Source organism: Haematobia irritans, chromosome 1 (genome assembly GCF_050003625.1).
Source record: "Haematobia irritans isolate KBUSLIRL chromosome 1, ASM5000362v1, whole genome shotgun sequence".
Taxonomy (NCBI): Eukaryota; Metazoa; Arthropoda; class Insecta; order Diptera; family Muscidae; genus Haematobia; species Haematobia irritans.
Genome location: NC_134397.1, coordinates 100,197,740 through 100,219,684, shown reverse-complemented (window position 1 = coordinate 100,219,684; position 21,945 = coordinate 100,197,740). Strand labels below are relative to the sequence as shown.

The following is a 21,945-nucleotide window of genomic DNA, read 5'->3' as shown; positions in this document are numbered from 1 at the left end:
AGCATTTTTGCCAAAGACATATGCACTAACTTATAATACCCTGTTCCACAGTGCGGAAAGAGCATCCGTATTTGTACTTATCGGGAAATATTAAATACGAGATAGTGGCCACACGTCATACTATACTAAATATGTTCTGCACATACACTTCCGAACATAAGAATTCGTTCAAACACAAAATGAACTGTACTGTGCAATCATGTTCCATTCTAAGCATATCTTTTGTTTAAGGCTAAAGTTGTTCCAATTTCTAAATATTTGTATGCTTACATCAAAATATCTTTAATTTAATTGTGTTGGAATACAAATGAAAACATCCATATGTTTGGAATTTTTATAATTTTTTTCATGGTTGGAAATGTCAACTTACTCATAGCCCGACTCGATTCGTACTGATTTCACAAGAAGAAATAATGATGACGATGTAAAATACACATGCCCATACAAATGCGGCTCTCAACACAAACACAGGTTTTAATTTTCTTGTATATATCCTCTTTATCACTGCTCTCTGTTCGTTTCTCCGATTACATGATTGAATCTGTAAATTCAATATTGTTTAGACTTAAACATATCAAATTTTTAGGGTTCTTAGTTCAATCGAATTACTTCGGTAGCGGTAACACTTGCCGATGGCAAGGTATCTTAAAACCTCCTAACACCCTCATCAAAATTGTAATTAAGTCCATACATGGTATATAATAAATTAAAAAAAGACCGATTAAATACGTATATAATTCAGTTTGACAAAATTTTCTATAGAAATAAAATTTTAACAAAATTTTTTATAAAAATAAAATTTTGACAATATTTTTTATAGAAATAAAATTTTGGTAGATTATTTTTGGCTCGAGTGGCAACCATGATTGGTAATCGGCTATATATAACTATAGACCGATATGGACCAATTTTGGTATGATTGTTAGCGGTCTCTATACTAATACTAACACCACGTTCCACATTTCAACCGGATCGGAAGAATTTTGCTCCTCCAAGAGGCTCCGGAAGTCATGGGGGCTATATATAATTATGGACCGATATGGACCAATTGTGGCATGGTTGTTAGAGACCAAATTTCAACCGGATCGGATGAAATGTGCTTCTCTTAGAGGATCCGCAAGCCAAATCTGGGGATCGGTTTATATGGGGGCTATATATAATTATGAACCGATGTGGACCAATTTTTGCATGGTTCCAAATTTGAACCGGATCGGATGAATTTTGCTCCTCCAAGAGGCTCCGGAGGTCAAATCAGGAGAACGGTTTATATGGGAGCTATATATAATTATGGACCGATATGGACCAATTCTGGCATGGTTGTTAGAGATCATATACTAACACCATGTACCAAATTTCAACCGGATCGGACGAAATTTGCTTCTCTTAGAGGCTCCGCAAGCCAAATCTGGGGGTCCGTTTATATGGAGGCTATACGTAAAAGTGGACCGATATGGCCCATTAGCAATACCATCCGACCTACATCAATAACAACTACTTGTGCCAAGTTTCAAGTCCATAGTTTGTTTCGTTCGGAAGTTAGCGTGATTTCAACTGACGGACATGCTTAGATCGACTCAGAATTTCACCACGACCCAGAATATATATACTTTATGGGGTCTTAGAGCAATACACGTGACACTACAGAAATCGAAAATAAGGATATAGTTTTAAAGCAATTAAAAGGCAAACTGGAACAAACCCAATAGGAATCCTCAAAAGTTTCTACAAAGGCTGCAACCCAACAAGGAAATTTGGATAGAAATGGAAACAATCGCATCTATAATTTTGTTCAAGGCAGAATTAAGGTTAATTGCATTCAAGGTAATACAAATAAAATAACCTATTGGCATTTTCTGGAACATTTCTGCAATCTTTGAAGAATTGTTTTGCGAATTGCACTTTTATATAAAGCGTTAAGCATTGGTTTTCCAGAAAAAGTTAATTGAAATTCATTTTTGTTTTCGCAAAAAAAGCGTTTATATACATAAATAAAAATGGCTATATCAAACAAGTTATGTGAATTTGTACAACTTATTTTATTGAAGAAGTACACTACAACAAACCAACAACGTTTTCTATCTTCATCTTCCAAACGTTTTATGGTAAATGATTAAATTAAACATCCTGCGTGAGAATACATCTGTTTAATACATCTTCACTTTAACAATGAGACAACATTGAAGGCAAATGCTTCTAAGCCTGTTATACGCTATATATACTTTTTAAAAACATACGCTATATATACTTTTTAAAAACAAACGTTTGCAAATAAAGAATTTTTTCTTTGTATTTTGACACGAACAGATATAAAGGGATATGGAGAGGCATAGCAAAAGATACATTTCGATACAAGCCAAATATAATGACATATGTTGTTAGTTTCTTTAAGACTAAATTAAAATTAATTTGGTAGAGTTTGCTGTACACATATATTGGTTTATTTAGCGATAACAAACTTCAACAACGTAAGGGAACTTCATTGGTCAAACATTTCCTTTGAGAGATATTTGAGTTTGCCTCTGTTAATCTACAAAATTAGCAATAAAAACTGTGATACAAAGAATAGAAAGTGAAAATGCTGCACTGAAAAAAAATATTGTCGTGAGGTCAAAGATTTCATGTCTTTAAAATACGAATGCAAATTTTGCTTAGCATAGAAGACACATTTCTCTAATATAAAGTTTTTCTCCTTGTCCAAAAGTCGACAAACTTTTCAATGAAGTCATATTGTCCTTATAATTAAGTGATTTCGCTTAAAAATGGGTATCATAACACGAAAGAAAAAATGTTTGGGCTAAGGTCAATTTGACTTTAATAATTCAGAAAAAATCTTTAAATTTAATGCAATTGTCTTTAAATTTGTTGTCTTTTTGCATCTTGACCACAAAGCCAAAAATCGTTCAAATATAGGACAGGTTTTTCAACACCTTATTTTAAAGACGTTTTTTACTTGAAACATTGCATAATCCCTACTGGAAGTCGAGTGTTAATTTGGAAAATAAAGTTGTCGTTAACTCGTTTTTAAAGCACTTTGATAGCATATGAAGAAACAAAGCTGAAAAAGCGAACAATTAAAATTTGCTTCCTAGAAGCAAGTACACAAAACCCAAATTTAAAAGAGAATTGTGTCTTAAAAGTATCCTTACTTGTATTCTCCGCTTCTTTGGCTCGGAATCAATACCAAAATTTTTAAAGTAAAGACAAAATCTTTGGAAACGGACATGCTTTTTTTCAGTGTGGGGAAATTTTTATATATATTTTGATTAGATATGCATTAATTTGGCGATTTTAATTTTTGTAATACAAATCTAAATTGAAGATTACAAAACGTCGGCTTTGACTTTTGCATAAATTCGTTTTGTAGAAAAGTTAATTTTCGGCTTTTGTATATTTTGTTTTAACCATTGACCAAAAAAGATTATAAAAGATATTGCAGGTATCTCACTGATAATTCCGATTCAAAACTTACTTTCCCATAATTAAATTTACAAGCACTGGCGATATGCAAACACGTAAAGCATAATTTACCTTTTTTGTATGTTTATGTAAAAACCATTTATATTTACTAATTTATTGTTGTATCGAAACAAAAATTAATGGATCGCAATAGTTTAAGTAAAATTGCTTCAATAACAAATATATTATTGTCATTAAACCCCTTTCATTCAAATGAGTTGATCAAAAAATGTCACGTATACAGAGAAGAGAATCCTCAGTATAAAATTCAATGAATGTGTTAATTTCTTAATTAAAATCTTTGGGAAATATCAAACAATTTTTAAAAACATACAAAATTAGTAGTGGAGCCACGTGAACCAAATCCTAACTACACATTGATAAATAAAATCTTTTTAAAACAAATTTAAATAAAACACAAATAGTAGATGTTTTCTTAACAAATTTATTGGTTTACAACTGGTTAGGAACATTTCGCTAAAATTTCACATGCAAACTTATAAAATCATTGTTATCAATTTTATTGAGATTCGAAATCAAATGCAGATAACTTGACATTGCTAAATTTGAAGAGTTCACATAGATATTTTAGAGTTCTTATTATGTTCAGTACACCATAAATATCTTTCGTTGATGTAACGAGGAAATAGTTGCAAGCAATTGAAATTGAAAGTAATATTTTTGAGGCATATATTTGCTTTAGAGGTATTAATTCAAGTCGTTAAATTTCGATGGGCAGCACTAAAAGTGGGTTCTAAACTAAGAATAAATTTGGATGGCAATTTAAACACGTACGTAAATTTTATATTAGATGGTGTTTTTGTTTTTAGAAGCATATTTAAACACACTATAGGAAGGGCATCGCATGCAAGTAGTACGATGTGGGCCAGGATAATAATGCCATGACGCTTTATTTGTGTTATTTACAAAAAGAAACCTTACTTTTGTTTTGCCTCATCAGCCTTTTGAGCTTTCTTCTTTTCCACTTCAACTTTGTCAAGATCTTCTTCGTTGACAGCCATAAGACGTTCTTGGCGCAAACGTTTCTTTTCGTTCATAGCTTCATCCTCCTCAACTGAATCTTCCAATTGTTTTGGGGAAGAAAATTTTCTGGATGGGCGATTAGGATCCAAATCGGGATCTAGAAAAACATAAATAAAATATTATATAAGTAGATGTTAATAAAAATCTTAGCTTTGTATTATAAAATACATAAAAAAATATTCTGAATATAGTTAAGTCTAGTGAATTCTTTCCGACAACATATTTAAATTAGGTGACTTACAAAAACGTTACCGTAAACTTAATTAATAACATATCTGCTAAAAAGAAGTGATTTGAAAGAAGAAGTTACACCCTAAAAAAAATCGCTTCTGTAACATATACTCCCAAACATATTTTGCTTCAAGCATATACATTTTTGGGTATTGCCCAAACATTTATATGTTTGATTTCTTCCAATATATAATATGTTTGAAAACATATTGGTCTAAACAATATATTATGTTTGGGTAGTCTAAGTTCCAAACATTTTGTATTTTTCCATCCAAATTCAATAATGTTGTCTTCCAAAAAACTATATGTTATTATGTGAACATAATAACATATAGGCATTTTGGACCCAAAAATATTATATGCTGAGAAGAATTTTCTCCCAAAGAATATTATGCTCAAATTTTTTTTTCTGCCTAATTGCATATTCCCTCACATTTTTTTCGCTTCCATGAGTTTTTTTTAGTTCTTAACACCTTTTTCTGTAATACAAACATTGTAGAAGAAATTATTAAATTTTATAATTTGTTTTTTAATTTTACCTTTTGCCGGACGGGGATTCGAACAGCGGACCACACAGTTTGTAAGCCAGCACACTAACCACTGGCCTACGTAGCTGTTATGGTCATCAAGAGATAATTATCGTTATAAGTTATATTTATATAGCATAGCTTGCGGCGCCCACGAGCCGATGCAAACATAACATTGTTTAACAACATAACATTGTTAAACATACATTTGTTGGCAGCGTGGAGCAGTGGTTGGTCGTCCGCCTTGCGTGACAGTGGTCCTGGGTTCGATCACTGCTTCGACCAACACCTTTTTTTTTAAATATATTTTTTAACATATATTCCAGATACGTTCGGAAGTTCCCGAAAAGGTGTTCAGCATTACATACTATTATATTAAATTTTTACTACGAAATTTTAAAGTGTGTTTTATAAAAGACTTAAAGTCAGAAAAGAAAAATGCTTGATATAAACGAAATGGACTGAGTTCAAATCAAATATTATTTTTTTATTGCAAAAATAAAAATTGTGTAACAAATAAAGGTTTTTGTATACAAGTTTAAAATTTTTGAAGAAATTCAAAAACTCTTACAAAAGAAGAACGTGAATTCGAGTATATAAAAATATTTTTCCATCGAATCCTAAGGTTAACGATAACCATTCAAAAGCACATTATATTTAAATTCTAAACAGTATTTAATTTTACAACAGCAAATACATTTATTTTGGTGTGAACAATTGTTTGCTACCATGTAACACCATTAATTTAGAAATACAAATAAATATGAATTTTTATTAACGAATAATTTTGTACTTAATTTAATTCTTAAGGCCGGTATAAATTGGTATTATCGCGTTAAAATGGCCATGTTTACCCTTTTACTTTTCTTTAATAATTTCTTTTAAAGAAAATAAACTTATTCAATTGTTGCTTTGGATCTTTCCCCACCATGTTATAATACAATTTACCGGAAAAAGTTGTAATGTTATTCTGGTTTTGCCGCTAAAATGAGAAATAATTTTAGCGGAAAAACTCGAACTCAATGCCCGCTTGTATTTTCGAAAAAAATCCGTCAACTCCTCTTGGACTACTCATTAATAAAGAGGAACTAATCTTTGTTTTTATAGATCTTACTGTTTAATTTTTCACTGTTTCGCCCTATTTTCATTTTACTTTCACAACTCTAAAAAGAGTGCACTGAAAAAATATTGTCGTGAGGCCAAAGAGTTCATGTCCTTAAATAAGAATACAACTTTTGCTTAGCTTAGAAGACGCATTTTTCTAATATAAAGTTTTTTCCATGTTCAAAGGTCGATACTTTCAATGAAGTCGTGTTGTCGTTATAATTAAGTGATTTGACTTAAAAATGGGTATCATAACATGAAAGAACAAATTTTTGGACTAAGGTCAACTTGACTTTAATAATTCAGAAAAATTCTTTAAAATTAATGGAACTGTCTTTAAATTTGTTGCATTTTTGCATCTTGACTACAAGGCAAAAATCATTAAAAAATAGGATATGTTTTTCAATACTTTATTTTAAAGACATTTTTTACTTGAAACATAATTTCTACTGGAAGTCTTGTTTTTAACGGACATTTTATAGCATATGAAAAAAAGCTGAAAAAGCGAAAAATTGAAATGTGCTTCGTAGAGTCAAGTACACAAAACCCCATTCTTACTTGTATTGTCCGCTTCTTTGGCTCGGAATCAATACCAAAATTGTTAAAGTGGAGACACAATCTTTGGAACCGGACATGCTTTTTTTTTCAGTGTATAGTGCCCTTTCCTTAGTTTTTATGAAGATCCCTTTAATTACCTTTGTTTGAATATTTTGACTTACTCGTCCTACGTTCCGATTTGTTTTGACGAAACAAAAAAATTGTGCCCGTAATGCGAAAATGATAAACAAGACTCATGCTCTTTTTTTCAAATATATTTTATCTTGGTTCCGAATGAATTTTCTCTCCGAATACTCATTTTAATATTTTACTTAAGCATATACAATTTTTGGCGAAGTCTTATATCACAACATATATATGTTTACTCATAATATGTAAATTTATACTTGTTTATATTCACACGTATTATTTTTCCTATATTTAATGAAATTTTCTTTGTGTATATATATTTGTAATGCGCCAATTGGTTACTTTCATTATTTTACTTCCAGCATACACTTTGTCTCTCTTTATAAACACATGTATGTTTATGGGCTATTTCTAAATTAATATATGTTTGAATCCAAGCATATTATATTTACAAACATTTTATGTCCCAAACATAATATGTTCTAACATATTAACATATATGTCCCAAACATATTATGCTAGTTTATGAACATTATATGTTTGCACTCAAAAATATTGTGTTTAAAAATTTGAGTTCCAAACATATAATGTTTATACAAAACATATGAAAAACAGTCTTTTTCGTCCGTGTAGAAAATAAGTTAGATTTGAATTATTTAAAGAATTGCTTCAAACCTAAAATGCACATTCAGGAATTTTTCTTACTGTAAAACTGGCTGTTAAAGTCACCGTTAAAAAGGATTTTCACATAGACACATGAATAATCGGCAGTTTATAAAAGTATTTTGGTTATTTTATAATATGTTTCATTTATTCTGCTGTTGTAGATAGTTTAATATATATGCTGTATAGAATTCATAATCCAGCATAATAATTATAGTTTATTCCTATTGTGCACACACAACAATAGAAAATAAATAGAATATCGGATTCATATCAAATACAATGTCATAGATGAACTACAATTTAAGAAAGTTATAAACTAGACAAGTGGAAAAAATCTGAAAAGCCAAATCATGGTCAATTTTACTACAGTTTAGTTCATTTTGCAATGGAAAAGAATGTTTTTCAGTGAAAAGAAAGAAGATTAGGTTGAAGTGGCAGCCCGTTTATTTCACGCTCACTTAGACTATTCAGTCCATTGGTCCCTGGTACGTTCCTGTGGCCAGGCACCCATAGTGGCTGAATATTGTACTGCTCAGCCATCTCGTTGAGAGATTTGCGGCAGTCTATGGTCGTTTTCGAGTAGATATTAATGGCAACATTTGTTGGCATTATTTCTCAGCCATTTTGACACCTCTTTTATTGCTAATACTTCAGCTTGAAAAACACTACAGTGATTAATATTTTCACTATTTTAAGTTCCACGCCTTTAGAATATACTCGAAACCTACTTGTCCCTGCAATTTGGAGCTATCGGTGTAGAAATCTATATAGCATACGGTCACAGTTCGGTCCTCAAAATAATACCAGATGTGCCTAACGTAGTGGATTACACTCTGGCGAAACCACTTTTCGACAAAAAGTTTGAAACTCTAATTCTCAACTGTGAGGGGTGGTGCACACAGACCCCGGGGAATAAACTATAGATAGATTTCTATATTGATGGCTCCAAATTGGATGGACAAGTGGGTTTTGGAGTATATTTCTATATCTGGAAATTCGAATAGCGAAAATATTACCTAATGACTGTAGTGTTTTTCAGGCTGAAATATTAGCAATAAAAGAGGTGGTGAATTGGCTGAGAGGTAATGTTCCAACAAATGTTGACATTAATATATACTCAGACAGTCAACCTGCAATAAAATCCTTGCACTCTGTGTTCCTTAACTCGAAAAAGGCCATCGACGAGATGGCTTAGCAGTAGAATAATCTCTCAACGAGATGGCTGATCTGTACAATATTCACCTAATATGGGTGCCTGGCGATAGGAATATACCGGGGAACTGCGAAGCGGATGAGTTGGCAAGGCTAGGAACTACCTTACATATTCCAGGGGAACTAGAACCTGTTGGTATGCCTCTGGCTACATGCAAGCTCATACTGCGTGAGAAAGCTGTTATGATGGCAAATGTCCGATGGGAGGATTGTGAAGGTTGCAACGACACCAAGCAAATATGGCTCCATCTAAACTTAAACCCCACAAGACGTCACAGGCGCTTTTTGATGCGGAGGAAAAGGAATCAATTAAACACCTCTTGGGTGACTGTCCTGCATTTTGTGTAAGGCGTAAGCGAATTTTAGTGGCTTTAGATTACAGGCGGATCTGGAAAACGTTAACTTAAGCAGTCTGCTAATGTTTTTGGAACAATCTGGTTGGTTCAACAGAAGAAAATAATCGAGAAATTTCAGCTGTTAAAACAAGAAGTGCCCATATGTACTTTTAGTTAATGTGGTATCACAATGGACTGAATAGTCTAAGTGAGCCTGAAACTTAATCGGGCTGCAACTTTAACCTAACCTAACCTTGGCTGAAGCCGATGTTCGGCAAACAATCGGCCAAAATGTGTAATTAAAGAAGTTTGGAGTGTTTTAGTTCAATATTAGCATTTTTGTTGGACATTCTTTGTCTCACAATATATTTTGATATTATAATGACAAAAAAGGATTTTCTGTACATTTTCTCCATGCAAACTCGATCTTTTTCAAAAAAATACGTCCCGCTGTACTGAATAATTGTTCGCTGGCTACATTTGTCCGTGGAGCGCTTAAATATATTACTGCCGCTGCTCTTAAATATTGAAAAGGAGAACTCTTCCATATTCAAATATGCTACAGCAACGTAGCATAGTAGGCTCCGTAATATATGAAACCATTTAATTTTTATTTTTTTACTCTTTTCAATTTTACTAGGCATGGAGTGAGTTTTTCCCATATGGAGGACTTTGAGCTTTTTGTTTTCTTATTTTATTTTATTTATTTATTCAGCTATTGTAAGCCAGTTCGAAGGTAAATTCGGCTTCGGTTAATGGGCATCTTGACACCGGAGGCCGATTATCGATTTTTGGGCGAAGGCCGATTCTTCGGTCGAACTCTAATCCCCATCATTACCATTTATTGAACGATCTACTCATATCAAGTAATAGACAAAGCGTTCTTTGTTTTATTTCACTGATTCATTGTAAATAAGTTTCAAATTAAATAAATGCCTCAGCGCCATCAGGCTTTAGAGAGGCTTGTTGGCTTATGTTCCACAATAAGATCCTTAAAGTTTAAACATTACATAATAATGATCTACGAATTTGTCTCTAAATGTATACCAGAAGCATATACATATAATAAATTAAAGTAGTAAATCTTCAAAATTTGATAAGACAAAATCTTTTAATACCATTTTGAAGGTTGCGAGACTAGTACAAGATTTTACATGTAGCGGTAAGTTATTATATTCTTGGGTACCTGAAAAGTCAATACGCTGCTTCGTCTTTTCCGTACGGCATAACGCTACTCTTAATTGCTAATTGTTTCGAGTATTGAATGAAGTTTGATTTCTTGTGAAGGAGATTGTATGATATCCAATATTGTTCAAACATTTATAGACATATACAGATGTTTGATATTTATAAAGTCCACGTATTGGCAAAATATTCGGGAAAATGCTACAAAATAATGTACTTGTTGAATAAGATATTGGCAAATTCGCCACTATTTTTAATGATTTATTCTGTAACCGTTGTAAAGATTTTAGCTCGGTGTTCTGTCTATTTGCATATATAATAGGAAGGTAATTCAGATGGCTATGAATGAGTGTCTGATAAAGTAGTAATTTTGTGCGCTGATCGAATTTATATCTGAATTTGTGTAAAATACCAATAGCTGGCGAAATCTTAGACTTAATATGATTGATATGTATATGTCCCACGAAAGGTTAGATTGCAGATGCATGCCTAAATACTTAATAGAATTGACCTCATGAAGTTCTTGACCGTTAGCTGTTATAACGAACCCCGAATCAAATCGTCCATGTGGGCGAAAGCGCATCAACTTCGTCTTCGTTCTATTAATGAATAATTTGTTTATATGCATGTATTCAAAAATCAGGGCAACATCCCGCTCCATATAACATTTGACCGCAGCTTCTATCTTATATGGATAGAATATGCATAAATCATCTGCATACATAAACAATTTACCATGCAACTGTAAGTTGTTAAGATCGTTGATATATATGAGGAACAATAAGGGACCCAAAACATTACCTTGTGGAACTCCATGCTTTACACGCCCTATTTCACTTCTCTTTCCATTTATCTGAACAAATTATCTCCGATTCTCCAAGTATGATTCAAAAAATGTTAATATGTCACCAGATATACCGTAATGCGGAAGCTTCTCCAATAGAATTTTGTGATCTATCATCTCAAATGCCTTGGACAAATCAAAGAAAATTCCAGCAACGCCACTGTTACCCTTATCCAATAGTTCACAGATATAGTTTTGAACATTAACAACGGCCTCCTCAGTTCCATAACCCCTTCTAAATCCGTATTTATTTCCTGCGAGAAGACCATTAATCTCAATGAATGAAGATAGCTGTCGACCCAAAATTCTTTCAAAGATATTGTTAAACACCGACAACGCCGATACTGGACGAAAGTTATTAAAACTGCTGACGATTCTTTCCTTCGGTATTGGTACCACCTTATGTATTTTTAAGATATCGGGATACGTTTTTGTATCCACAGCGGCACTGAATATCCTAGAGAGGTGAGGTGCAATACTCCTCTTACAAGTACTCAAAGCTTTCGGGGAAATATGATCGTACCCACTACTTTTATTCAACGATAGATTAGAAATCTCACACTCCACTTCCTCACAACTTATCGACTGAACCTGAAACAAAAAAGGGAAATGTCGTAACGTACCCAAAGAATTCCAATGATCTGTAGTACTATCAACTATTGTTAACTTCAAATCGTCAACCGATTTCAAAAAGTGTCTGTTTATCGCCTCGGCTTTCATCTGGTCGCTCATTATATCATTGCCCAGAATCCTTAACAGAGATTAACTTCCCTCGACTTCTTCCGCAAGTATCATTTAAAAATTGCCAAGTTTTTCGGGGGTCACTATGCATTTTCGATAAATTATTTCCATAGTAATTGTTCATAGAAATTCTATGTGCACGTTGAACAACTTTACTTATTCTTTTCAGCCTGGCATTGATATCAATATTGTTACGGTTTTTCCTTCTCATCTTCAAAAGTCGGTTTTTATATTCCATTAATTTGTACAAGTTGCCATTGACCCAAGGAGTTATCCTCTTTCTCAAATCTACGTTACGATTTCTTATAACTGTCGAGTCTTCTATTGATGACTGAAACGTAGTTAACAAGTTCCCCATATCCACAGATGCATTACCTGAGTGACATAATGATCTTAAATTCATATCAGCCAACACTGCCAGTTTCTCGAAATCACAAACCGTATCATGGCGTCTGATAGTATCCACGATCTTGGTATTAGTCTCAACAGAACAAAAAATTATATTATGGTCACTCAAGTGGCAACGAATAGAGAATACATCCAATGGCACCTCAATATTACTATATACGTGATCAGGGCTAGTGTTTCTAAAAGGTCGCGTTATCAAAGAATGACAGTTCTTGAAGTCATAACTCCATAAAGCATTTTCGACCTCGCAGAAAGATTCATTCAAAGCATCTACATTAGCATCACCAATAACTATACAGGTCTCTCTAGTATTACGAGCAAGAAAATTTTCCAAAAACAGTATGAAATTTCCCCGGTTACATTTGGGAGATTTATAAAAAGACATTAATTTTAAAGGCATCCCCAATATTTTTACATTTGGTAATTTAAAAACAATGGAATCTATAAAATCGTGGCTTCTACAATCTACTTCGCTATAAATAAATTTTTTCCGTACGAAAACCGAAGTTCCGCCGTATCCATCATATCGGCAGCAATTTATAGCATTATAACCCGGAATGTTATAAATCTGACAAATGTTACTTTTAAACCAGGTTTCTTGAACACTGATAACTACTGGTAAAGTGTGAAGACTACAAATTAAAGATTTAAATCGATTAAACTTTGAGACGACGATATGCTTCTGATATTTACAGAAATTAAATTAAAATTGTTCTTACTTAGGTTTTTCAATTTAACATTAAAGTTAGTCAAATCTTCAAAATAATGAGACTCAAACATAAGTACTAAATATTTTTATTTCAATCTAAAATCATATCTACCCATTTTATTGGACAGGTGAACCATATTCATTTTCAGATTCTTCCTCATTGTGTTGAACTGACATAGAGTGCCTCTGCCTAGTTTGAAAAGTAGCGGATTCAGATAATAACTTATCTACATCGACTTCGCTTTGCAAAAGTCTCGGTTTTGAAAGCTCACTTCTCTTTGCAAACACCTTGCAGCCACTTGTATATACGGCTCTGAAACCCACATTCTTTAAAATCTTTGCATATTTGAAGAGGCTCATCGTTTCCCGACTTAAATAATCATTCACATAAGTGTCTTTTGTTTCATCCTTCTCTCTTAGCTTTGGTTTTATGGAGATTAATTTTGATTTGCTATCTTTAGAATTAAATTTTACTACTACTGTTTGAGTATTTCCATTTTTTTTTTTTTGTTCAAATAGTACGCATCTGTAATAGATTCGGTTTGCATTACCACTCCAACATCACTAGACAGCTTAACAATTGCATCAACTGCTGATTTATTAGAAATTGTTTTCACTCCAGTAACAACACAGTCATTCTGAATTCTCAAGTCGTTCAAAATTTTAACTGAGTATTTCAAATTTGTTATTTCTGCTTTCAAGGCCTTGTTTTCTTTTTGTACCAGGTCTATTTTCTTCTTGTTTTCAGATACATTCCTCAAAATATCATCATACTGTTTCGAAATGAAGTTCATTGTTTCGTTCATGGCACTCAGCTGATTCTTCATCTCTTCCCTCATTGCATTTAGTTCTGATGTTACAAATGAATTATTATCGTTGTTGTTCTTGCTATTCTTGTTTACCTTTCCTTTTTTGTCATCGCATACATGGCAAATAAACTCTTCATCCTCTTGCGATAAAAAATGATTGAACTCTCTCTTGTTAAGTTTCGTACATTCAGCATGAAAACTTTTGTTGCATCTATCACAATCTATTGTTCTCTCATTTTCTTCAACTTCCATCTTGCACTCGCAAGATGGAAGTTGAAAACGAGCTTTAAAAAGTCCTACATGTCCCAAAAAAGAAATTCAGTTGAAACATTTTCACTATCCAAGTACACAAGTCCACACTGAAAAAATATTGTCGTGGGGTTAAAGATTTCATGTCCTACGGATGCGAATTTTGCTTAGCATAGAAGACATATTTCTCTGATATAATGTTTTTTCCTTATCACAATGGACTGAATAGTCTAAGTGAGCCTGAATCTTAATCGGGCTGCCACTTTAACCTTAATGTTTTTTCCTTGTTCAAAAATCAATAAACCTTTCAATAAAGTCGCTTTGTCCTTATACACCCTCAAAAAGAAATCGCTTCTGTAACATATACTCCCAAAAACATTCTGCTTCAAGCATATATATTTTCAGGATTTGAATGCTATACTCCCCATATTTATTTACAAAAAAATATAAAATTCAACAAGCAATAACTTGTTGTGTTGTTGTCTTTCGTTATCTCTCTCATTCGCCATCTTTACAGCCTATTTCTGCTATCCGAATTCTAGTCTTCGTTCGCAACAAAACGAAAAACAGCTGATTTTGGTTTCTCTAAGGGGTATCTAAACGAAAATTGAAACGAAATTCAATGCGAACGAAGACGTAACGTAATCTGTAAAATTGGGTTTCTCTAACTCGATTCGTTCGCATTTTGTCGAACTGAAATGTCAAAAACACTCACTTGGTAAAGACCTTTCGTTTTGTGGAAAAAGGCATTTATAAATAAGGAAAAAATAAATTTATTAAAGCTTTTAATTTTATATATATATTTTTTCTTTATAACCACCATAGAGGCCGTTTAAGGGAAAGTCTAATACGAACAAGTACATACATTTCGAATGAAACACTCATTAAAAGGAGAACTGAACTGCAATTATTGTAGAAATATGCACTGTTAGAAAAATATGTTTTTCATATGTTCCGATATAAACAAAATGTGTTTCGGGCACAATTTTAAAACACAATATATTTAAGTGCAAACATGTAATGTTCCTAAACTAAGACTAAATGTTTGGGACATCTATGTTAATATGTTAGAATATATTATGTTTGGGGCATGAATGTTTCATAAAAATCATATGTGTGAATGCAAACATATATAAATTTACAAACATTCGGAACCAACAGAATAGACATTTGAAAAACAAACAGCATATGTTTTCACCTTGGGAGCAGCATTTTATGTATGTGTGGACATGTGTTTTGTTTATAATTTTGGCATTAAGGGCACAATCTTTTTCTTGGTTCGTTAAAAGGAATCAGGGGTCTTCATAAAAATAACGAAAGGGCACTATACTCTTTTTAGAGTTGGGACAGTAAAATAAAATAAGGAGGAAATAGTGAAAAATTACACAGTAAAAAGTATAAAAACAAAGTTTAGTTCCTCTTTATTAATAAGTAGCCCACGAGGAGTTGACGGACACCTTCAAATATATAAGCGGGCATTAAGTTCGAGTTTTGTAGCTAAAACAATTTAAAAAGTTTATTTTCTTTAAAATGAATTATTAAAGAAAAATAAAAGGCATTTTAGATCGATGGTGTTAAATGCTAGTAAAAAACTGTTCACGCCTAAATAAATTTATGTTTATATTATAAAACGATATATGTATGTTTATACTCGACTCCACGTTCTTCTTTTGTTAGAGTTTTTGAATTCCTTCCAAATTTTAAAGTTTTGTACCAAAAACAGTTTTTTGTTACAAAACTGTCATTTTTGCAATAAAAAATAATATTTTATCCAAAAATCAGTCAATTTCGTTTATATCGAGCACTGTTACTGACTATAAATCTTTAATAACCCACATTTCGAAGTTTCATTATAAAAATTTAATATAGTATTTATATAAATGTGTAAATTTAAAAAAAAAGTGTTCGATTGGAGCAGGGATTGAACCCACGACCCTTTGCATGCAAGGCAGACATGATAACCACTACTCCACGTGACAAACAAATGTATGTTTCTGTTAAATAATGTTAAGTTTGCATGGGCTCGTGGGCGCTGCAAACTATGCTATATAAATGTAACTTATAACGATAATTATCTACTGGTGACTATAACAGCTACGTAGCCCAGTGAATAGTGTGTTGGCTTACAAACTGTATGGTCCTCGGTTCGATTCTCCGTGCAGGCGAAAGGTACAATTTAAAAAATTTATAAAAGCGAATAATTTCTTCAACATTATTTGTATTACAGAAAAAGGTACCAAGAACTAAAATATTTCGTGGAAGTGATAATTACGAGTATGTTGGAGAATGAGCACAATCGTCTTTGCGAAAAATTCTTCCAAGCATATAATATTTTTGGGCTCAAAATGCTTCCAAACATATAATATGTTCACATAAAACAAACATATTAATGTTTCGGCAGTATCCAATAATATATGTGCTTCCTGCAAAATATGTTTGGAACATATGTTAAAGAAGCGATTTTTTTTTTGAGGGTGTGGAAATACAAATACTTATCTCTCTACGCGGGCTAATTTACTAAAAAAAATTATTGAGCTAAACCAAATATCAGAAGCGGCGATGTCAGATTGAATTTTATGGAAAATAATTTTTAAAATGTATGGGTCTTCTTCAGGAAATTGTAATAATTGAGATCTGGTAATGCTAGCATTTGACAGTAACGTAAGCCATGCGAACGAACGAAAGGAAGTTAGAGAAACCCAAATCCAGACGAAAGTGAGTGACTACCGTTCGTTCGCAATTGCTTTCATTCGGATATCAGAAATAGGTTGTTAGTTTTTCCCTATTATCTCCGATTTCTCTTCCTAAACACACATATGTTTATAGCCAATTTCTAAACAATTATATGTTTGCATCCACACATATTACATAAAAAAATGTATCTCCAAGCATAATATGTTCTAACATATTAACATATGTATATGTCCCAAACATGTTATGCTAGTTTATGAACCTTACATACTTGCACTTAGAAATAATGTGTTAAAAATTTGAGTTCCAAACATCTAATATTTACATCGAAACCTATAAAAAACAGTCCGGGTAGTTAGGTGATTCGATAATTGTAACAAAATTTTTAAATTTTTTGAGTTTTTGTATCTTGACTTCAAAGCAAAAATCGTTTAAAACTAGGAGATGTTCTTCAATACTTTATTTTAAAGACTTTTTAATGGAAATATAACATAATGTCTACTTGAAGTCGAGTCTAAATTTGGAAATTTTAATTGTCAATAACACGTTTTTAAAGGACAGCACATGAAGAAGAAAACTGAAAACACGAATAAATTAAAAATTTTTCCTAGAATTAAGTAGGCAAAAACTCAAAAAGAGAATTGTGTCTTATCAATAGCAAAATCATTAGTGTTAAGACAAAATCTTTGCAACCGGATATGCTTTTTTTCAACGAGCTATATTGCCATCGTCACTAGCGATTGAATCGTATTCGATTATGATTATTTTTTTAAAAAAATTTTTTTCTTCATGTTAGCAAAATTGCTTCAATTCAAAGACTTGAACGGAAGGATGCAAATTTCAAAGATTCCTGTGCTAAATATAAATTTAAAAGGATATAATGCAATGATTATGAATCTTCTTTTAATTAAATTCTCTTTATTTTACAGAAATTTATCCTAAGTTGTATAAATTGAATGTCCTAACACTGAGGTTGCATAATCCGTGACTCAATTTTTTTAAGTGTATTAATTATATATACTTAAGTATGTACTTTATAAAACACACACTGAAAAAAGCTTACCCAATTCCAAAGATCTGGTCTTTACTTAAATTACAGTGTTGCTTTTGAGCCAAACAAGCTAGGAAACACACTAATGATACATTTCAGACGCAATTTCTTTTTAAATTTAGGTTTTGCGTACTTGATACTAGGACACCAATCTTAATATATTAATTTTTCTATATGTTTTTGTCATGTACGAGGGCAGCTCGGAAACTTCTTAACCTAGCACATCTCTGTTATGAACACATGTTAACATGTGTTTCGATCTGGCAACTCCTTCATATAGAAACAGGTGTTCAAAAAAGACGCATCCGCAATTTTTTTACAATGGAAAAATTAGAAATGCGTGATGTCATTAAATATTTACATAAACAAGGTTTATCGGGACAAGAAATTCATAATGATATGGTGAATGTGTTAGGTAAAAGTGCTCCTTCATATGCAACAGTAAAAAATTGGGTTGCTGAATTTAAACGTGGTCGTACAAGCATTGAAGATAAACCACGTAGTGGAGTCCAAAAACAGCAACAACAACAGAAATTGTAGCCAAAGTGCATGATATGGTATTAAATGATCGACGAATAAAAGTGCTAATATCTTGGGCATTTCAAATGATCGAGTCCATTTAATTTTGCATGAAGAACTACAGATGAAAAAGCTTTCTGCAAGATGGGTGCCGCATTTGTTAACAGTCGATCAATAAGAATGAACATTTCTCAAGCTTGTTTGGATCGTTTTAAGCGAAATAAAATGGATTTTATACGTCGTTTCATAACTATTGATGAGACATGGATCCACCACTATACTCCAGAGACAAAAGAACAATCCAAACAATGGACTGAAGCTGGAGGAAGTGTCTCAAAGAAAGCAAAAACCATTCAATCGGCTGGTAAGGTTAAGGCAACGATTTTTTTTTGGACTTCAAAGTAGAGGTATGCGCGTAAGTGAAATTTCACTCTCGCTCACGCACATTCACAAAGTCAAATATTTATTCACGCACGATACGTGTGGTAGCCATTCTCACTCACGCATATATATATATATATATATATATATATATATATATATATATATATATATATATATATATATATATATATATATATATATATATATATATATATATATATATATATATATATATATATATATATATATATATATATATATATATATATATATATATATATATATATATATATATATATATATATATATATATATATATATATATATATTCTTAGCACCGGAATGAATGGAACCAGCTGCCACAGGAAGTGTAATACATAGCTTTAGCAATATAACTACATTAATTTATATAACCACGATTGCACACGCCTAAAAATGATTTTTTCGTATTTAAAACGGTTTATAATCGAATGACTAAAAGAATCAGCTGCATTTCGATTTAGGCCTGATATTGTACTTTAGAATGACCCTAAGAACATACTAAGGAAAAGCAAAAACGAATGATTTGTATGTTCCTTTGCTAAAAATTTTACTAATTCTAGCGCTGAAAAAGAAAACCAGTACAAAGCAAATACCAATACATTTTCGAAAAACCAGTTCAATTACCAAAAACCAGTATGTCCAGGTTTCGATCTACCATCAAAAAGTTGTTTCTGAATGTTTTAAAGTTTCACCGTGGTGTTAAACGTCGTTTGAATTTAGCAATAAAAAGGAGTGCCCACCCTGTGGCATCACAATGGACAGAATAGTATAAATGAGCCTTAAATAACGGGCAGACCATAAACCTAACCAATTCTATGTTTTGTTCAATGACATCGGACTTCCTTTTTATAGTCAAGTTGTTGGTGAAAAACCTAATCATATGGACATATCACCGCAGATATCTGTGACTTCTGTTACTGTTGTCACGATTCCTGGGTTACAAAAAAAATCGTTAAGTTTCGGTTAACACGTTTATGAAGGACTGATATTACGAGGGCGGTTCGGAAACTTCTTAGCCTATCAATGAAAGTTAGGCTATTTTTTTATTTTTCAATATAATCTCCTGAAACTTCAATACACTTAGTCCAACGCTTTTCTAGCAATTCTATCCCTTGATTAAAATAGTTCTCCTCAAGGTCTTCAAAATAGTAGTTTACAACTGTAATTGCATCTTCATTTGAGGTAAAACGCTTGCCAGCAAGGAATTTTTTTAGATTTAGGAACAAGTAAACGTCATTTGGAGCTAAATCAGGAGAATAAGGTGGGTGGTCTATCAACTCGTAATTTAATTCGTTGATTTTAGCCATTGTTAAAACACTCTTGTGCGCTGGTGAGTTGTCTTGATGAAAAATTATTTTTTTGTGTTGTAAGCCAGGACGTGTTTCTCGAATTTGTACATTTTATTGATCCAAAAGTTTGCAATAGTACTCTGAATTTATTGTTTTACCCTTTTGCAGTTCAATAAAATACCTTTGAAGTAGAGGTGTACGCGTGACACGAAATTGTCGTGAATAAAATCTTAAGCAATTTTCGCGAATATGCGTGACTGGGACTAAAAGAAATATGTCGTGCGTGAGTAATAAAATCGGTTCGTGAATGTGCGTGAATAAAATTTCTGCAAAATCACTCTCACCAAAAAAATCAAGATTTAATTCTTACTCGTATGTTAACTGAAATTAATTTAGCTGTCGAAATACATTCTATTCATGAATTTGGTTACCTTTGCTCATTCCTTGGAAAATGTCGTGAGTCTCGTGAATTTGTCGTGAGTCACGTGAATTGTCGTGAGTCACGTGAATTGTCGTGAATCGTTTGTGAACGTGAGACTTTAAAAGTAGTTCGTGCGTGAGCGTGCGTGAGTACTGGTTTTCATTTCGTGAATGTGCGTGAGTGGGACTGGCTACCACACGTATCGTGCGTGAATAAATATTTGACTTCGTGAATGTGCGTGAGCGAGAGTGAAATTTCACTCACGCGCATACCTCTACTTTGAAGTCCAAAAAAACCGTTGCCATAACCTTACCAGCCGATTGAATGGTTTTTGCTTTCTTTGAGGCACTTCCTCCAGCTTCAGTCCATTGTTTGGATTGTTCTTTTGTCTCTGGAGTATAGTGGTGGATCCATGTCTCATCAATAGTTATAAAACGACGTATAAAATCCATTTTATTTCGCTTAAAACGATTCAAACAAGCTTGAGAAATGATCATTCTTATTGATCGACTGTTAACAAATGCGGCACCCATCTTGCAGAAAGCTTTTTCATCTGTAGTTCTTCATGCAAAATTAAATGGACTCGATCATTTGAAATGCCCATGATATTGGCAATTTCACGCACTTTTATTCGTCGATCATTTAATACAATATCATGCACTTTGGCTACAATTTCTGTTGTTGTTGCTGTTTTTGGACTCCACTACGTGGTTCATCTTCAATGCTTGTACGACCACGATTAAATTCAGCAACCCAATTTTTTACTGTTGCATATGAAGGAGCACTTTTACCTAACACATTCACCATATCATTATGAATTTCTTGTCCCGATAAACCTTGTTTATGTAAATATTTAATGACATCACGCATTTCTAATTTTTCCATTGTAAAAAAATTGCGGATGCGTCTTTTTTGAACACCTGTTTCTATATGAAGGAGTTGCCAGATCGAAACACATGTTAGCATGTGTTCATAACAGAGATGTGCTAGTAAGAAGTTTCCGAACTGCCCTCGTACATGACAAAAACATATAGAAAAATTAATATATTAAGATTGGTGTCCCAGTATCAAGTACGCAAAACCTAAATTTAAAAAGAAATTGCGTCTGAAATGTATCATTAGTGTGTTTCCTCGCTTGTTTGGCTCAAAATCAACACTGTAATTTAAGTAAAGACGAGATCTTTGGAATTGGGTAAGCTTTTTTCAGTGTGTGTTTTATAAAGTACATACTTAAGTATATATAATAGAGGTCTGCATCGAATAACTTTTCACTACATGTATGCAATTCGCTGTCGAATATAGTACATACACTGTCTTTCTCTCAGAGCGCAAGTAGTGAAG

The 21,945-nt window shown here is 32.6% G+C and overlaps 1 protein-coding gene across 1 annotated transcript in view; it reads right to left on the bottom strand.

Moving 5' to 3' along the window:
* Window positions 1-21,945, bottom strand: part of LOC142229345 (uncharacterized) — a 182,981-nt gene that overhangs the window by 50,277 nt on the left and 110,759 nt on the right. Inside the window, exons 7-10 of the mRNA XM_075299900.1 lie at window positions 13,672-14,254; window positions 12,325-12,745; window positions 11,366-11,882; window positions 4,399-4,597 (exon numbers count right to left, since the gene is read on the bottom strand). Coding sequence (XP_075156015.1) covers window positions 4,399-4,597; window positions 11,366-11,882; window positions 12,325-12,745; window positions 13,672-14,254 — 1,720 coding nt within the window. The remainder of the gene's footprint in view (window positions 1-4,398; window positions 4,598-11,365; window positions 11,883-12,324; window positions 12,746-13,671; window positions 14,255-21,945) is intronic.